Below are 19,883 nucleotides of genomic sequence, written 5' to 3'. Positions count from 1 at the left end.
CAGTCTCATAACAGGTTGTCACTCTGCAACTGATGTGAAAATATGGCATTGCAAGGTTTATGAAATATATATTTCGTATTGATTCTATGCTTTCAAGTTGAATTTTACATTTTCAATCCAGGAATCAATAATTTATGGAATTAATTTTTCATTATAACTTTCTCACTGCTGCTGAATTAGGAATGTTCTGACACTAAGCAGAAATGTAAATTGAACATATTTCTCTGTAGACATTCTAGGGAGTAGTGAATCAGGGAATTGGGCTGTTATAGAGTTGCCAAATATATTTGTGTATTCAATTTCAATACATTTGGGCCTGAATTGTGTAGACACCTTTAAAAGCACAACTTAAACAGCTTTATTTGTTCTATAAGTGAATGAATTATGATAATACATAAGCCTCCTGAATAAAAACTCATTAGCAGGGTTAACTGTTGAACTTTTATTTCTAGTAAATATCTCTCAGACAAACTAGCCCTAACCCAGAAGACCAAAGCTTGAAATAAATTAGTTCAAGCCTAAAAGTAATAAGGGTAAGAATTTTAATAAAAATAGAGGCCTCCATGGGTACTATTCATCTTATGGCTACTAACATTCAATGAAGTCTGATATGTTATCATTGAGACATAAGACCGAAGGAACTTTATAAGTGAGAGTGAATGATACTTCAATATTGCACTATATTTATTAGCGCTTAATAGGTAACAGACACTGTTCTAGGTGAAACAGATTCATCAGCAAACAAAAGAGACAAAAATTCCTGCTCTTGTGGAGTTTACATTGTAGTGAGAGGAGAAAGGCTAGAAACAATAAACATAATAAATACATACATTATATAGTATGTTAGAAGGTGACAAATGCTATTAAAAAAACATAGAGCAGGCTAAGAGAGATCAAGACTGGTCCCAATTTTAAATGAGGAAGTCAGGGTAGGTGGGCTTTCCTGGAAAGATGACAGCTGAGCTAAGATATGAAGGGGAAGAGAGTTACGAATATATCTGGGGAGAGAGCACTTTAGACAGAAAAGCTGGTGCAAAAGCCCTGAGGCAGGAGCATGCCTGGCAGGTATGAGGAGCAGGAAGGGGGCCAATGTGTCTGGAACAGAAGAAGCAAGTGAGAGAAAGAGAGTAGTAGAAAAGGTTAGATAGGTAATAGGGAAATTGGATCCCATTGGGCCTTGTAGGTCATCATAAGGACTTTCGCTTTAATTATTTGAAAGCTGAGAGCCATTAGAGGGTTTTAAGCAGAGAGGAGACAAAATTCATCTTCTGTTTTAACAGGATTACCCTGGTTGCTACATTGAAAAATGACTTTAGGGAGCAAGGCATACGTAAACAAGGAGACCTGTTGGGAGGCTAATGCAATAATCCAGGTAACAATTGATTGTGGTTCAGACAAGGGAGGTGGTCAGGCTCTGGATATATTTTGAAGGTACAGGCAACAAGATTTCCTGATGGATGAGATGGGGCAAATAAGAGAGAGGCAAGGCATTTAAATCTAACATTAGGAAAAATGTGAGTTGTTAGCAGAGATGGGAAAGACTATGGGTGGTACAGCTTTGCAGGATGGAAATTAGAAGTTGTGGCCAGATAACATTAAAGGAACATTTGAATAATAATAAAGATAGCAGGTAAACATACTGAGTGCTCACGTTTTAGGCACTGTTCTAAAAGGCTTACATACATCAGCCTATGAACTATCACAATTATTATCCTTATTTTAAGAAAACTGAGAAGTTGTCACTTATCTACAGTTTCTTGGCTAAGTAAATGGTAGAGGCATGATAAGGCTCGCTCTTCCATAAAATCAAATATCTGTTGATTGAATGAAAGAATGAATGAAGGGTACATTAAAGGAAGGATCAATGCTATCTCCATGGTCTGTAGCTTTCTGTTGTCATTTTTGCTACACATGTGACCTAAATGGTGTGTTCCATATCATCTAACTACATCCACGTATGGAGGAGGAGCTGTAGAGACAGGGATGTGGCCTAGACGTCTGACAGAATTAGGTTTGAACCCCAGCTCTTTCTCACTAGCTATCTTATCATGGCCAATAACTTACTCTCTCTGAGCTCCAGTTTTCTCATTTTTAAAATGAGAATAACATATATTTTACAGCATTTATGGAGACCAGTAATAGAACCATGTACGTAAAGCAGCTGGTTTAGTACCTGGTACAGAATAGGTTCTCAATAAGATTAGTTTTCTTTTCCCTCCCTATTCTGGTGAATTGCCCAGAACTTCAGTACCCTCTCCAGAACGGACCCTTCTTTGCACATGTCGGTTTCCCTACCACAGCTGGGGTCTCTGCTCTCAACCCAGCCAAGTCTACTTGTAGTATATCACTGCTGTCCTGCACTCAGCCTGCTGAGACCCTCTGCTGCTTAACCTTGGATGTCTCGCCTACCACTCTGCTACTAGCCTGCTCTGAAACGTGACGACCTTCCGAAGAGAGTCCTCGGGCAACACCAAACCCTCCTGCCCACATCAGCTGCTGACTCAATTCCTTGAGTTCTCAAACCCAGAAGGTGTGGCTCGAGCCAGGTTTTGACTTTTCTGGTAAGTCTTGTCTTGCCTTAACACACCTGTCCAACAGAGACAGCAAAAGAGTGCACCTAATTTTAACATCAGTTATAGGAAACTCCACATTTACAAAATGGCTACCTCAGGGAATAATTAATCCATATTACAAGTGTGCACCAAAGGACTTTTTTTCTGAGGCACTTCCCCCCCATATTTTATAAAGTAAGACACATAAATAGTTTTGCATTGTTTTAGGCTCTAGGCAAGTGGTGGTTTTTCTTTTTCCTTACTTTTGAATTTTTACAACTGTGAGCACCAGTGCCTAACAACATGCTGAGCTTCAGTTAGTTATTAACGGAGTCCCAAGAGGAAATACACAGGCCTCTACAGGGTATATTTACAGCCATAATGAAAATGTATTTTTTCATAATTTGAAAAAGTCACCAGAGGTCACTTTGATTTTATGTTCAGAGTGGTACTACAAGAACTGAGCCTAAATCTAAGAAAACTGTGAAAAAGCAATTCTAGGCAACCAAATCTAACATGAAAAATCCCTTGCTATTTCTCAAGCACTTACCGGTTGGAGCAAATTTCGCGCTCTAAAGAGCGGGACACCTGAAGCTGTGGTTCTCGGAGTCTGCGGCTGCGCAGAAGCCCTGCAAGCAGAGCGGGCGCAGGCTGCGGTGCGGAGAGCACGCCTGGGCCTCCTGCTCCTCCAGCAGCGCTTCTTGTGGAAGGTTCTGGGAGTTTGGGAGCAGCGGAGCTGTCACAGAGGACGTGCTGATCAGGTGTGTTTGCAGGCTTGTGGATGAGGCTGTCGAGAACCTGGTTCTTCCCGTTTTTCTTTCTTGGTTCTGCCAGTGCGTTTTTCCCTCACGCGCGCCGCCATCAGATCTTTACCTCAGGACTTCGGCGGGTGAGAAAGGCGCATCCCCAGCCTTTTCTTCCTATGGGAATCGCGTGGAAAGGGGTTTTCTCGGGTTGTTCTTCCTTTTCGGAAGCTCTGTCTTCCACCCCGTGGATTTATATCTTACTTCGGGTGTTGTTCGTAACCTCTTCCCTCTTCCCACTCCCAAGAGCGGGGGGAAATAAATCCTAAAACGGAGAGAAGCGAAGAGGCCGCGAAGATCATTGTGGGCCAGACTCTCTCACTTGACTGAGGAGACTGAGCGCGTTAGCGATTTGCAATGTTAAATTTATTTAAATTTGAAAACTTGGGAAAGACAAAACCATAACGACAAAAGCCGAGACTCTTAGGGCCTTGGACCTGGCAAAGGCGTGACAGACCATTGGGTCCAACTGGATTTTCAGATGAGGAAGCGGTCCACCCGGAGGTGACGTGATTGGAGCAAAATCAGTGATGAATGGGGCCTGGCTGCCAGTCTAGGAGCGTTTCCGCAGAGAGGCTGAGGGAACCTTGCTGCCTCAGTCCTGTTTTTCCGACTCGTTCTCAGTCGTTAATAGTATGCTTCTGGCGATCTGGGACCCCAGTTCCTTTCTCACTTATTAGTGCATAAAATGATTTAACCTCTTAGCTTTAAATTAGTTAAAATTGTTTATTAAACCTGTGTAGAGGGTTGTGAGGATTTAAATGACTATACAGTCATCTCTCGGAAATATTGTGGGGTTTGGTTCCAGACCTTAGCACTAAAGTGAGTCGCCTGAATTTTTTGGTTTCTTGGTGCATATTAAAGTTATTTCATACTGTAGTCTGTGTGCAGTCGCATTTTGTTTCTAAAAAAATGTACATACTTTAATTTTAAAATACTTTTTCAAGCTAACCATCCTCTGACAAGGCAGGATTGCCACAAACCTTCACTTTGAACAAAAACAAAAAACACAATATCTGCATATCACAATAAAGCGAAGCAAAATAAAACGAGGTTTTATTTTGTTTTGTGGATGTTTTGTGGATGTATTATCAGGTGGATTGTCATTAGCTAGACAGTAAATTAAGTTATATGGAAGGAAATAAAAATTGCGTTTCTTCCCCCCGCATAGCCATTCAGAAACAAAGTTTGAGTATCTACTTTGTGCCAGGTGTTGGAGGTACAGTGTTGAATAAAACAGATGTTCCTGCTCTTATAGAACTATTAACCTGTCATCCATTCATTCATTCATTCATGCAATGAAGGAGAAAATTAAAGAGTAGATGATTTAAACCCAGCAAGGAGAACTTTCTAAGTATTAGAATTATTCAAAAGGAGAACAAAATTCCCTTAGGAAATATTAGCTCACCATCAACGAAAGTTAGTTTCACTTGGATTAGTTGGTTTCCAAATTTTACTTTAAACTAATTTTGTATTAAGTAACATGGAGATTATAAATTTGGTTGACATTAAGGAGGCTATGATTTAGGGGAAATGAAATGCGTTTGCAATTTTGCTGGACAAAATATGAGAAGTGCTTAACAGAGGTGTCCTAAGGTGGATTCTGAGGAAGGAGAGGTCTCGTTTAGTTTGAGGGGATCAGAGATAGTTTCTTGTGGGAGGCAGGATTTCCAGTGGGCCTTGAAGGAGAGGTAGGATTTGTTTTAAAATAAACTATTTTTTAGAACAGTTTTAAATTTACAGAAAAATTGAGATGATAGTACAATGTATTCCTGCATTTAATAAACTGATATTACTACATTATTATTAACTATAGTCCCTCGTTTATTCAGATTTCCTCAGTTTTAAACTAACTGTTCTTTTTTTCTGTTCCGGGATTCCAACCAGCATACCACATTACATTTAATTTTAATGTTTCTTTGGTTCCTCTTGGCTGTGACAGTTTCTCAGACCCTCTTTGTTTTTGATGACCTTGACAGCTTTGAGGAGTGCTGGTCAGGTATTTTATAGGATGCTCTACTTTTGGAATGTATTTGGTATCTTTGTCATGATAGGATTTAGGTTATGGGTTATTGAGAAGAAGACTACATGGTATCAAGTGTGCATACTATCAACATGATTTATGACTGTTGAGGTAGACTTTGACCACCTGGCTGAGGTCATGTTTGTCAGGTTTCTCCAATTTCTCTTGGAGACAATATCAAGAGATTTGTCTCTTATCCCCCATTTATTATATTAATTATTCAATCATTTATACCCATGGACTCATGGATTTATTTTATACTTTGAATTATACTATACTAGTATTTTATTTATTTTGCTGCTCAGATTGTTTCAGCTTTGGTCATTGTGATCCTCCTTTCAATTGGTTCCTCTACTATTTTGACATACCCCTCTAAATGTGTTTTTTTCTTTGTTTTTGTTTTTAATTATTTCCTTATTATCTGGAACTATATAATGCTCTAGGTTCATCTTGTATATTTTCTGTCCCAGTGGTAGTTCTCCAGGGAGCATTGGTTACTTTTATTGGAGAATGGTATTAGAAACCAAAGTCTGGCTACTAGGTGTGTTTACTGCTGATAGGGTGTCATTTCTCTTAGGCCCTTCTCAGCTGACAGAGCAAAGAAGTATATGTGTGTGTATCAATCCATGCATATACACGTATCTGTAAGTATTTCTATATGTAGTCATCTGTGTCTACCTTAAGCTAACAGTGAGTTTATAGTAATGTTGCCAACTCTAATCCATTTCCTCAAGGATCATTTGGGCCTTGAGAGATAGGATTAAAAAGAAAATTTAAACAAAAGTATGAGGAATAAAATTTTTTTAAAATGCTTCTATGAATATTCTTGTGCAAGTCTCCTAGTACACATTCCATGCATTTCTTTTGAGTATCAATTTAGTATTGGAATTGCTGGGTTATAATTAATGTTTATTTTCAACTTTAATAGATAATGCCTGTCAAGAACTGTGAAAGGTCTTTTTACCCTACTTGCAAGCTAACAAGCTAAGCTGTTACTATTTTATTAATGCTGGCAGAAGATAAAAGATGCCTGGACCAGAAACAAAGGATTTTTAAAAAGTTTGTGGCAGAAGCTTCTTATTGGTTCCTCTGGCCCCCAAATCCCACAGCGGTGTGGGAATAACATAAGTAGACCTAGGTGAATGTACATTTAGTTGGTTATGTTAACAGAGAGAAACACTGAGTGGAAAAACACATTAATTAGTAGTAACAAACCTGCTTGCCTCATTCCTCAATGTTGTTTATTGCAAGTGGAAAATGACTTGAATAAAGGGTAGTCAGGGGCTTATATTCTTTACATATCCAGCAAAAACATGCAGGGACACTAAAGGCCCCTCACAGATCACCTACCCCAGTAATGCCTAATTGTCTTCCCAAATGGTTATATCAGTTTACACTCTTAACTACCCATGTGTAAGAGTCCTTGTTGCTTCATATCCTTACCAGTTCTTTTTTTTTTAATTCTAATTTTTATCACTCTAATGCAGCCATTCTCAACAGGAGCTCTATGAGAGAATTAAACCTGTAGAACATGATTTAAGTGATTATTTTCTCAATTCTACCAAAGTTGATACATGACTGGTATTATCCTAGACGTATAGAAGCAAAGCAAAGTCATGATATATCATGAATGTCTTAGGGAGGGGTTGGCAAACTATGCCCCATGAGCCAAATCTGGCTCTCCATCTTTGGAGCCAAGAATAATTCTGGTTCAAGTGACTGGAAAAAATCAAAGAAAAATAATACTTGTGACCCATGAACTTTATATGAAATTCATATCTTAGTGTCCATAAAGTTTTAAGAAATACAACCATGTTCATTTGTTTACTTATTATCTGTAGCTGTTTCATATTACAGTGGCAGAGTTGAATCATTGCAGCAGAGACTGTATGACCTACAACACCTAAAATATTTACCTTCCAGCCTTTTACAAAAAAGTTTGCTGACCCCTGCTTAGGGTATTAGAGTTTCATATCCCAGAACCCTAATTAAGAAGGCTGTCATGGGTACAAAATGATATCTCCTTGTGGTCTTAATTTGCATGTAATTTAGCTTTTTGAGAGTGATTAAATAAAGTGAGTATTTAAAAGGTAGGTAGAATTTTGGCCGGCAGAGATCAGGGTGGTTGTTTCAGATGGAAGAAAAGAGTATGGTATAGTAGTGAGTTGAGAAAGTATAGGGTTTCTTTGGTGTAATGAGCAGGACTGATTATATAATTTGCAGGCCCAGTGTGAAATGAAAACATAGGACTTCTTGTTTAAAAATCAACGTTTTCAGTACTTCCCTGGTGGCGCAGTGGTTAAGAATCCACCTGCCAATGCAGGGGACACGGGTTCAATCCCTGCTTCAGGATGATCCCACATGCCACGGAGCAACTAAGCCCATGCGCCATAACTATTGAGCTTGCGCTCTAGAGCCCATGGGCCACAACTGTTGAGCCCATGTGCTGCAACTACTGAAGCCCGTGCGCCCTTGTGCCTACAGCCCATGCTCCACAACAAGAGAAGCCACCGCAATGAGGAGCCCACGTACCACAATGAAAAGTAGCCCTCCCTCACTGCAACTAGAGAAAGCCCATGTACAGCAACAAAGACACAATGCAGCCAATAAATAAACTAATTAATTAATTAATTAAAAGAAAAAAAAGAATCTGCCTGCCAATGCAGGGGACACAGTTTCGATCCCTGATCCAGAATGATCCCACATGCCACAGAGCAACTAGGCCTGTGCGCCACAACTACGGAGCCAGCACTCTAGAGCCCACAAGCCACAACTAGGAAGCCTGAATGCTGCAACTACTGAAGCCTGTGAACCTAGAACCCGTGCTCTGCAACAAGGGAAGCCATCGCAATGAGAAGCCCGCACACCACAATGAGGAGTAGCCCCTGCTCACTGCAACTAGAGAAAGCTTTCGTGCAGCAACGAAGACCCAAAACAGCCAATAAATAAATAAATGAATTAATTTTAAAAAATTAACATTTTCAAGACAGCAATAGGAGGATAATAGCAATAAGCAAAGTACAGGATCCTTTTAAGTGTGGGGCCCTGTGTGACTGCACAGATTACATGTCAGTAGGAATTAATTCTGGAAAGGAAACGTGGGACCAGACTTTGGGGAGAGGAGCTTGAATGCTAGGCTAAAGAATTTGGATTTTATTTCTTAAGCCTTAGGAAGCCATTAAAGTTTTCTGAACAGAACAGTAATCTAGTTATAAATCAAGTTTTTGGAAAATTATTTAAGAATTTGTAGAATAGATTTGAAAGGAGGCAATACTTTCTTTTCCTTTTCACATTTGTTATTCAAAACTCAGCCAAAACTGAAGTTCAGTGCTAAATTTCTTGTTCTCTTTTGAGCATTCCTCATATTATAAAATATATATATTTAAATATGTGTATACACATATTCTCATACCATTTCTAACTGATCTTTTGTTTGTGATAGTAATGTCTCTACCCTGAGCAGCCTTTAATTTTATTATCAAGTTTGAATCATTTCAGCTTCCTCTCTCTCCTCTTGTATCTCCAGACTGCCTAATGCTGGAAGGAAGAGTCTGGTTTGTGGATGTCAATTAAATCAAATAACAAAATGTTTCTAAACTTTCTACTATGGACTAATATGGAAGGAGACCAAAACTTGAATATCATTAGAGAAGGCTTCATGGAAATGCTGAGGCATAATCTAAACTACAACATAATCATAGGATTTGGACATTCTAAGAGGAGGGGAAATAACAGACATGAAGTTCTGTTTTTTATAAAACAAGGGCCAGCTTTCCTTTTACCACTTTGAGCACCCAAATATTCTCTTTAAAAAAATAAAAATTATACATTTAGAAATAAAAATCTTATGTGCATTGTGCTTTTCGCTTAACAGTATTTAACATTTATTGATGCTTATTCATTAATTATTTATTAATGCAAAGCACATTTCAGTAATGACTACTACTTTGCTTATGTGTTCCACAGTTTTATTTTAAGTGCTTTATGTATAAATCATTGATCTTCTTAATACCCCTATGGGGCAGGAAGTATTATTTCCCCCATTTTAAAGATGAGGAAACTGAGGCATGAAGAAGTTAAATGATTTGCCCAAGGTCAAATCATTTACTACTGGTAGGTAGCAGATCCAAGGATTCAAATCAGTCAGCCTGGCTGTCTTGCTATTTTATGATTATCTTGCTACTTTATAATCTGATTTAATCCTCACAAAAGTGTTGTAGAAGAGGGACTGTTCTCTGCATTTTAAAATGGAGATGCATTTTAAAATGGAGATAATCAGAAACTTGAACAACCGTTTCTGTAAATAGATGGTCATTGCAGCATTCTCTATCAATAGCTAAGTAAACTTGACTGTTGAACTGTAGAAACAAGGGTAAACATATTTTGGTTTATCCATATGAGAGAAAAAGGCAGCCATTTAAATTAATATTTTTCAAGAATATTTAATAGGAAAACTCCCATCATATAATCAAATTTCTCTCATATAATGTTAAGAGAAAAAATATAATAAAGTTAATTTTGAAAATGATAAAAACATACACATAAAAAATTGAATGGAAACATGAAATGTAACAATGGTCATATCTGGAGTATTGAATTGTAAGTGAATTTAATTTTTTTTCTTGATAATTTTCTGTATAATTCAAAATCTTTTCAATAAGCTTGTGACTTTTATAACTAGGAAAAATTTTTAAAGAAACATAACCAAAAAAATCTGGAAGAAAATAAAATAAAATGGAGACAGCTGAGGTTTAGAGAAGTTAAGTAACTTGCCCAAGTGCATGTTAACTAGTAAGTGACAGAACCAGGATTTGAATCTAGGTACTCCAGCCCCACAATTTGTGCTCTTGACCTTTATGTTATACTGCTCTGAAGATGACTAAGACAGCCTATTTAAAAATAATTTTAAAAACTGCGTATATTAGCCTTTTAAAAATCTAAATACTCTGGATCCTATTTACTTTATGTTTTGATTTTATGTTTGAGAATTCCCAGCACCAGAGCTACAGAACTCCCAAAGCCGTACTGGGTAATCTCCATTCCAGATAAACATTGTGCTCTCCTGAGTTTGTCTCAGTATCCAGTCCAGAAAGGTATACTTATCTGGGGCTTCATTTCTTCCTTTAAGAACTCATCTTAGTGCTGTCTTCTCTTTCCCCCCATGTAAATAGAACGCACTGATATATCCTCACCTTGGTGATTTCTGTGTTTTAAGAACATGAAAAAGAGCTGCTTCCTACAAAAATGTAGGAGATTCCTGTTTCGATAATTAGAGCTGTTCTATTTCATACTATTGTAAAAGATCTTACCACTGAAAAGGGATGCTATAGAAACAAAGACTTTTTTCTAGCGATATAAGCAGTACAGGTTATTTTATCTAAAAGTTGAATGTGTTTTTCCTTTTGGAAAATAATTGGGGTATGATAACTTTGGGGACCTTTTTCAGTGACTGTCAAGGTCCTTCAAAAAGGTTATTTTTCACTTTTCATAACAAAAGATTAGTTTTGCTTTCTTTGCTTGATTTCAGCTGCCTGGCATTAATTTTAGTTTGCATTTCTATGGAAAGAGTAAGCAACTGCTAATGGAGTAGCTAGAATTGCTGCAGATTTCAGAACCCCACCATTGAAAATATTTTGAATAGCTCCAGAGTTGAACACCTGTGCTTCTTTTTTTGACACAACAGAATTTGCTAATTAAAAAATGATACACTCATTGTTATAAATATATATAGCTATATTGAGATATAATTGATGTGTAATAAATTGCAGTGTATATGTTTTGATACATTTATACACATTTGAAATCACTACCAATCAATGTAAGAAACATAACCATCATTCCCAACAGTTTCCTCCTTCCCTTTCTAATTCTCCCTTCTGTTCTCATTATTCCTCCATCATAACCATTGTTTTCCGTCACTGTGAATTAGTTTGCATTTTCCAGCACTTTATATAAAGGGAATAATACAGTATATGCCTTTTTAATTTTTTTTTGGCTTCTTTCACTCAGCATAACAATTTTTTAGATTGATTCAGGTTGTGTGAATCAGTAGTTCATTCCTTTCTGTTGCTGAGTGATACCAGTGTATAGATATAGCCTACTATCCATTCATCTGTTGAGAGATATTTGAGTTGTTTCTAGTTTTTGACTATTATGAATAGAGCCTTTGTGTTTAAGTCATTGTATAGACATATGCTTCTTTTTTGCTTTGGTGAAATACCTAGGAGCGGAATGGCTGGATTCTATGATAGGTGTATGACTAACTTTTAAAGAAATTGCCAAACTGTTTTCCAAAGTGATTGTACCACATAATTTACAAGTAGCAGTTTATGAGAGTTCCAGTTTCTCCACATCCTTATCAACACTTGACATTGTTAGTCTTTTAAATTTTATCCATTTTGTTAGGTATTTCATTGTGGTTTTAGTTTGCATTTCCCTAATGACTAATGATGTTGAATATATTTTCATATGGTTATTTGCCATTTATTTATCTTCTTTGGTGAAGTATTTGTTCAAATATTTTGCCTATTTTTTTTTTTTTTTTTTTGGTTTTTTTTTTGGCACATGGGCTTAATTGCTCCGTGGCATGTGGGATCTTCCTGGAACAGGGATCAAACCTGTGTCCCCTGCATTGGCAGGCAGATTCTTAACCACTGCGCCACCTAGGAAGCCCTTGCCTATTTTTTAATTGGGGAGTTAGGTTTCTTGTTAATGAGAGTATTTATTTACAGAAGTAACTCTTTTTTTTTAAACTAAAGTATAATTGATTTAGTTTTTGTTAGTTTTGGATTGTTTTCCATTATAGGTTATTACAAAATATTGACTATTCTTCCCTGTGCTATATAGTAAATCCTTGTTGCTTATCTATTTTATGTGTAGTAGTTTGTATTTGTTAATCCCATACTCCTAATTTATCTTTCCCCCCTCCCTTTGCCCTTTGGTGACTATAAATTTGTTTTCTGTGTCTGTGAGTGTGTTTCTGTTTTCTATATAGATTCATTTGTATTACTTTTTGGATTCCACATATAAGTGGCATCATAAAACATTTGTCTTTCGTTGTCTAACTTACTTCACTAAGTATAACATTCTCTAGGTCCGTCTATATTGCTGCAAATGGCAATATTTCATTCTCTTTTTATGGCTGAGTAATATTCTATTGTATACATATACCACATCATCTTAAGCCAGTTTTCTGTTGATGGGCACTTGTGTTGTTTCCATGTCTTGGCTGTTGTAAATAGTGCTTCTGTGAACCTTGAGGTGCATGTATCTTTTCAAATTAGAGTTTTCATCTTTTCCAGATATATGCCCAGGAGTGCGATTGCTGGATCATATGGTAGCTCTACTTTTAGTTTTTTAAGGAACCTTCATATTGTTTTCCATAGCAGCTGCACCAGTTTACATTCCCACCAACAGTGTAGGAGGATTCCCTTTTTTCTACACCTTCTCCAGCATTTATTATTTGTAGACTTTTTGATGATAGCCATTCTGACAGGTGTGAGGTGATACCTCATTGTGGTTTTGATTTGCATTTCTCTGCTGATTAATGATGTTGAGCATTTTTTTATGTGCCGGTTGGCCATCTGTATGTCTTCTTTGGAGAGATGTCTGTTTAGGTCTTCTGCCAATTCATTGATTAGTTGTTTGTTTTTGATAATGAGTTGTATGAGCCGTTTGTATATTTTGGAGATTAAGCCCTTTTTGGTTGCATCATTTGCAAATATTTTCTCCCATTCTGTATGTTGTCATTTCGTTTTGTTGATGGTTTCCTTTGCTGTGCAAAAGCTAATAAGTTTGATTAGGTCCCATTTGTTTATTTTTGCTTTTATTTCTTTTATTCTTTGGGAGACTGATCTAAGAAAATATTTTATGATTTATGTTAGATAATGTTTTACCTATGTTCTCTTCCAGAAGTTTTATGGCATTATGTCTTATATTTAGGTCTTTAAAACCATTTTGAGTTTATTTTTGTATGTGGTGTGAGAGAGTGTTCTAATTTCATCAGTTTACATGTAGCTGTCCAACTTTTGCAACACCGCTTGCTGATGAGACTGTCTTATCTCCATTGTTTATCCTTGCCTCCTTCATTGTAGATTAATTGACTGTAGGTATGTGTGTTTATTTCCGGGCTTTCTATTCTGTTCTATTGATCTATATGTCTGTCTGTGTGCCAATACCACACTGTTTTTTTGTTTCTTTGTTTGTTTAATTTTTGGCTGTGTTGGGTCTTCGTTGCTGTGTGCAGGTTTTCTCTAGTTGTGATGAGCAGGGGCTACTCTTCCTTTTGGTGTGTGGGCTTCTCAGTTTGGTGGCTTTTCTTCTTGCAGAGCATGGGCTCTGGCACACAGGCTTTACTACTTGCAGCACACGGGCTCAGTAGTTGTGGCATATGGGCTTAGTTGCTCAGCAGCCTGTGAGATCTTCCTGGACCAGGGATCAAACCTGTGTCCCCTGAATTAGCAGGTGGATTCTTAACCACTGCACCACCAGGGAAGTCCCCCCCCCCCACACACACACTATTTTGATAACTGTAGCTTTGCAGTATTATCTGAAGTCTGGGAGGTTTATCCATCCAGCTTTGTTCCTTTTCTTCAGGATTGCCTTGGCATTCCTGGGCCTTTTGTGTTTCCATATAAATTTTAGGATTATTTGTCCCAGTTTTGTGAAAAATGTCATGAGTGTTTTGATCGTCTTTTAGGTGGTAGGTTAGGTTGTTTATTTGAGATTTTTCTTATTTCTTGAGGAAGAGCTGTATCACTACAAACTTCCCTTTTAGAAACTGCTTTTGCTGCATCCCATAGATTTTGTAAGGTTGTGTTTTCATTTTCATTTGTCTTGAGGTATTTTCTGATTTCCTCTTTGATTTCATCATTGATTTGAGAGTCTTTAAATATATATTATGTATACAAGTTGTTTACAAGATGTATGTTTTGCAAATATTTTTTTCCATTCTGTGACTTGTATTTTTATTCTCCAGTGTCTTTTGAAGGTGAGAAGTTTTTAACTTTGATGAAGCCCAAGTTATCAATTTTTTCTTTTATGGATTGTGATTTTGGTTTCATATCTAAATGTTCTTTGACTAACCTAAGATGACAAAGATGTCTTATTTTTTTCTAGAAGATTTATAGTTTATGTTTTGCTTGTAGACTTATGATCCATTCTGAGTTAACTTTTGTATGTGATGTTAGTTATGTATCCAGGGTCTTTTTTTTTTTTCTCCTTCTCAGCATATGGACAGCTAATGTTCCATCACATTTTGTTGAAAAGGCTATCCTTTCTCCATTCAGTTACCTTGGTACCTTTGTGAAAAATCATTTAACCATCAGTAGAAGGGTTTGTCTTTATTCAGTTCCCATGATCTATATCTCTGTCCTCATGCCAGTATCACAGTTTCTCTTGCTTGCTGTGGCTTTATAATAAGTTTAGAAATCAGGTGGTGTAAGTCCTCCAAATTTGTTCTTCTTTTCCAAAATTGTTTTGACTATTCTAGGTGATTTCCATATGAATTTTAGGATCAGCTTGACAAGTTCTACAAAACAAACAAACCTACTAGAATTTTTTTTTTTAAATAGGGACTATTTTTGTTCAATCTATAGATTGATTTGGGAAGACTTGCCCTTAGTAATATTGAGTTTCCAATCCATGAACATTTATTTAGGTCTGTTTATTTAGATAATCTTTACTTTTTTTTTTTTCTCATTAGACTACCAGTTTATTATAAAAGGATTTAATTCAGGAACAGCCAGATTAGAAGAGATGCATACGGGGAAAGGGCATGGAGCTTCCATACCCTCTCTAGGTACACCACTCTCCCTACATCTCCACATATTCACCAACCCAGAAGCTCTCTGAACCCCATCCTTTTCGGTTTTTATGGAGGCTTCATTATATAGGGATGTTGATTAAATCATTGGCCATTTGTGATTCAGATTGTCTTTAATTTCTGTCAGCAATGATTGGCTGTTCTCAAGATATAAGTCTTACACTTATTTGTTAAATTTTATTTTTAAGTATTTTATTCTTTTTCATATTATTGTGAATGTACTTGTTTTCTTAATTCCATTTTTAGGTTTTCATTGCTGGTATATATTGATCTTATACCCGGCAATCTTATAAAACTTGCTTATTCATTTTAGTAGTTTGTGTGTTTGTGTATTCTTTAGAGTTTTATAAATCAGGATCATGCCATTTGTAAATAAAAAGAATTTTACTTCTTCCTTTCCAAATTATATTCTAAATGCATATAAAGTGACTAGAGCAGGTATCTTTGCCTTATTTCAGATCCTAGGAAGAAGACATTCAGTTTTTCACCATTAAGTATGATGCTTGCTGTAGCATTTTTGTATGTCCCCTTTATTAGGTTGAGGAAGTTTCTTTCTATTCCTGGATTGTTGAGTGTTTTTATTATGAATGTGTGTTGGATTTTATCAAATACTTTTTCTGCCTTTAATGAGATGATCATGTAATTTTTGTCCTTTATTTTATTAACTTGCTATATTACAATAATTTTTTTTAGCATTAAACCAATCTTGCATGCCTAGCATAACAATCTTACATTCTTAACATAAATCTCACATGGGTTAAAAAGTCTATAATTCTTGGGCTTCCTAGGTGGTACAGTGGTTAAGAATCCACCTGTCAATGCAGGGAACACGGGTTGAATCCCTGCACCAGGAAGATCCCACAAGCAACTAAGCCTGTGTGCCACAACTATTGAGCCTGTGCTTTAGAGCCCGTGAGCCACTGTTGAGCCTGTGTGCTGCAACTACTGAAGCCCACGTGCCTAGAGCCTGTGCTCGGCAAAAAGAGAAGCCACAGCAATGAGGAGCCCGCACACCACAACAAAGAGTAGCCCCCGCTCACCACAACTAGAGAAAGCCCGTGTGCAGCAACAAAGACCCAGCACAGCCAATAAATAAATAAATAAATTTATTTATTTATTTAAAAAAAGTCTATAATTCTTTTTACATTAAATTTTATATTATATTAAATTTCTGGATTCAGTACACTAATATTTTGTTAAGGACTTTGAGTCTATTTCTGTGAGGGAATATGGTCTCAAGTTCTCTTTTCTTGAGATGTCTTTGTCTGGCTTTGATATTGAAAATACTAACTTCAAAAAATGAATTAGAAACTGTTTCCTTCTCCTCTGTTTTCTGAAGTAATTATTTGATAGGATCCACTAGTGAAGCCATCTGGATTCCAGCTTTTCTTTATGGGAAGATTTTTCATTATTAACTTGATTTCTTGTTTATAGACTTTTTTAGATTTCTATTTCCTTTCCTTATTTCTATTTCTTCACTATCGGTAATTAATATCTTTCTATAAAAGTGTCCATTTCATCTAAGTCATTAAATTCGTTGACACAGAGTTGTTTATTTAATATCATCTTTAACTTCTGAAAAGTTGGCAGTGATTATCCTTCCTTCATTCTGGTTTTGGTAGTGTATATCCTGTCTTTTTTTTTCTTGGTTATCTTAGCTATATATTTGTCAGTTTTGTTGATCTTATCAAAGAACCAACTTTTATTTCATTGTTTTTCTCTATTGCTTTTCTGTTTTCTATTTCACTAATTTCTGCTTTAATCTTTGAGACTGCCTTCTTTCCAATTGCTTTGGGTTTAGTTATGGAATAACTTCTTTCCTAATTTAGTATGTTAAAGCTATACATTTCTAAGTACTGCTTTAGCTATATCCCATAATTTTTGATGTGTTTTGTTTTCATTCAGTTCAAAATGTTGTCTGATTTCCCTTGTGTTTTCTTTTTTGACTAATGAGTTATTTATAAGTGTGTGTTTAATTTATAAGTATTTGGGAATTTCCCAATTTTTCCTTTATTTATATTGATTTCTAGTTTAATTCTGTTGTGGTTAGAGGACAGACTTCTGTTTCATGTATTTTGTGTTTCTGTTAGATGGACATACATTTATAGTTGTTATATATTCCTGCTATGTTTAACCCTTTTATCATTATAAAGCATCTGTCTTTGTCTCTAGTGTCATTTCTTAAAGTCTATTTTGTTTTTTACCGAGATAACCACTCCAGCTTTCTTATGGTTACTGTTTGTATGGTGTATCTTTTGTTCTATTACTTTCAATCTATTTACATACTTGAATCTAAAGACAGCATATAATTGGGTTTTGCTTTGACTGGAACATTTTATCCATTCACATTTAATTACTCAGTGTGGCTGGATTTATGTCTGCTGTTTAAAATTTTTAATTGAGATATAGTTCATGTAACAAAATATACTATTTTAAAAAATATGGTTTAGTGATTTTTAGCAGATTCATTATTTTGTACAACCATCACCAGTGTTAGATATACTGTTTTGTTATTAGTTTTCTATATGTCTCATGTCTTTTTGTTCTTTTGTTCCTTCTCTATTATAATTTTTGTTATATGAATATTTTTTAGTATACCATTTTAATTTTTCTGTTGACTGACTTGTTTTTTAGTTACTTTATAGTGCTTTCTCTTGGAACTATAATTTGCATTTTACTTTATCACTTCAGATTAATACTAGTTTATTCTAGAAAAATATGGAAACTTCCCTCCCATATAGCTCCATTTCCTCCACCTTGATCTCTCTCTCTCTCTCTTTCACACACACACACACACAAAATAAACCTAACAATACAGTTGTTTATACACTTATATCTTTATACACTTATGTCTTTTAGAAAATTAACAGAAGAAATGAGAAATATATATTTATTCAGTATTTTATATTTACCCATTTATATACCATTTATAGTGCTTTTCATTTCTTTGTATGGATGTGAGTTAACTGGTGGCAGCTTTCTTTTGGAGAATGGTTGTGTGGTATATATTTTTCAATACTTTTACTTTCATCCTTTTTATATCCTTGTAAAGTATTTCTATTATAAGCAGCATGTAGTCCCCCCCCCCCACACACACACATTGTAGCAATCTTTTCTTTTAGTTGTAGAGTTTAGTCTTATATTTAGTTACTAATGTATTGGGTTTAAATATATTTATCATCTCTCTTTGTTTTATGTTTGTTTTCCTCATGTTAAATGCTCCTTTTTCTTTCTCTTTCCTTCTTTCGGATTTCCAAAGTTGTTTTCTTTGTATGTCTCTGTTTTTCTCTATTAGCTTGGTCATCTTTTACCATAATTTGATGGCTAACTCAGATATTTCAACATGTGTTACTGACTTATAAGGGTCCAATAAAATGACTACTTTTACCACTTCATGAGCAACTTAAGAACCTAAAACACCTTAGGTATATTTACTGTCCTCCCACCTTTTTGCTATTATTGCCACATATTTCAGTCCTACATCTGTTTTAAACGCCACTGTATGTTATTTTTATTTATAAAGCCATTATTTATTTATAGGTACCTGTATATTTTATATTTACTCTTTCCATTACTCTTCATTTCTTCTGGCATCTTTGTGCTTCCATGTGCTGTCTGCTGAAGAACTACCCTTAGTATCTCCTTTGAGCATGCATCTACTAGTGACAAAGTCTCTGACTTTATTTTTGTCTTAATTTTTTTTCTTTCTTTTCCCTCATTTTCAAAATATGATTATCCCAAATATAAAATACCATGTTGGCAATTATCTTCTTTCAGCACTCAGAAGTTATTACTCATTTATGTCCTAGCTTCCATTGTTCCTATTGAGAGATCAGCTTTCAGTTTTATTATTCCCCTTTCAAAGTAATATGCTTTTTGCACTGGCTTCTTTTAACATTTTCTTCTTTGTCTTTGGTTTTCAGCAGCTTTACTTTGTTAATCCATTACCTTGTTTAATCTGTTTGGAATTTACTATGAATCTTGAACCTATGACTTGATATCTTTAGTTGTTTTTAGAAAAATTTTGGCCACTGTATTTTCATATATTGGTCCTCTGTTATTCTCTTCTCTTTTTCTCAGACTTCAGTTATTTCTATGTTTGACCATTTCATAAGGCTAGTAATGTCATGTATGTACATTTTTTCTGTATTCTCCATCCTTTTGTTTAACCTTCTTTGTTCTGCATATTTTCTTCTGACCTATCTTCTTCATTTGTGTTTAATCTGCTATTTAACCCACCCACTGAGTTGTTTCCAATTTTTGTGCTTTTCATTTATAGAATATCCATTTGATTTACTTCTGTGGTTTCAAACTCTCAGCCAAAATTGTTATATAATATCTTGAACTTATCAGTCACAATTATTTTAGTGTCTGGATAGGATAATGCCAATATTTTAATCTCCTGTGAGCCTCTTCTTTACAGTCAGCTTTTTCTCTAGGCTTTCAGTCTGTTCTTATCTTTTTGTATTCTTGGGTGTTTTGTATTATGTGTTCCATGTTATGATTGCAAAGTTATAGTGTTAATTTGAAATTGGAGGCTCTGGTTGTTGTCATCTTCCTCCTATAGGGGATTTACTTTTGTTCTGGCAGGCAGTTTTGCTACATAAGTGATCAAGTGTGACTCTTCAAAGTCCTAAGTGAAAACTACCTCCCCACTTCCCACCTCTAACCACTTGAGACTG

The 19,883-nt window shown here is 35.7% G+C and overlaps 1 protein-coding gene across 1 annotated transcript in view; it reads left to right on the top strand.

Annotated features, from left to right (window-relative positions):
- The first annotated feature begins 951 nt into the window (after window positions 1-951).
- Window positions 952-19,883, top strand: part of C1H1orf146 (chromosome 1 C1orf146 homolog) — a 47,002-nt gene continuing 28,070 nt past the window's right edge. Inside the window, exons 1-2 of the mRNA XM_057747382.1 lie at window positions 952-1,065; window positions 3,131-3,313. Of these exons, the coding sequence (XP_057603365.1) occupies window positions 952-1,065; window positions 3,131-3,313 (297 nt within the window). The remainder of the gene's footprint in view (window positions 1,066-3,130; window positions 3,314-19,883) is intronic.

The sequence above is a fragment of the Hippopotamus amphibius genome, chromosome 1, assembly GCF_030028045.1.
Source record: "Hippopotamus amphibius kiboko isolate mHipAmp2 chromosome 1, mHipAmp2.hap2, whole genome shotgun sequence".
Classification (NCBI taxonomy): domain Eukaryota; kingdom Metazoa; phylum Chordata; class Mammalia; order Artiodactyla; family Hippopotamidae; genus Hippopotamus; species Hippopotamus amphibius.
This window is presented reverse-complemented; position numbering and strand designations above follow the sequence as displayed.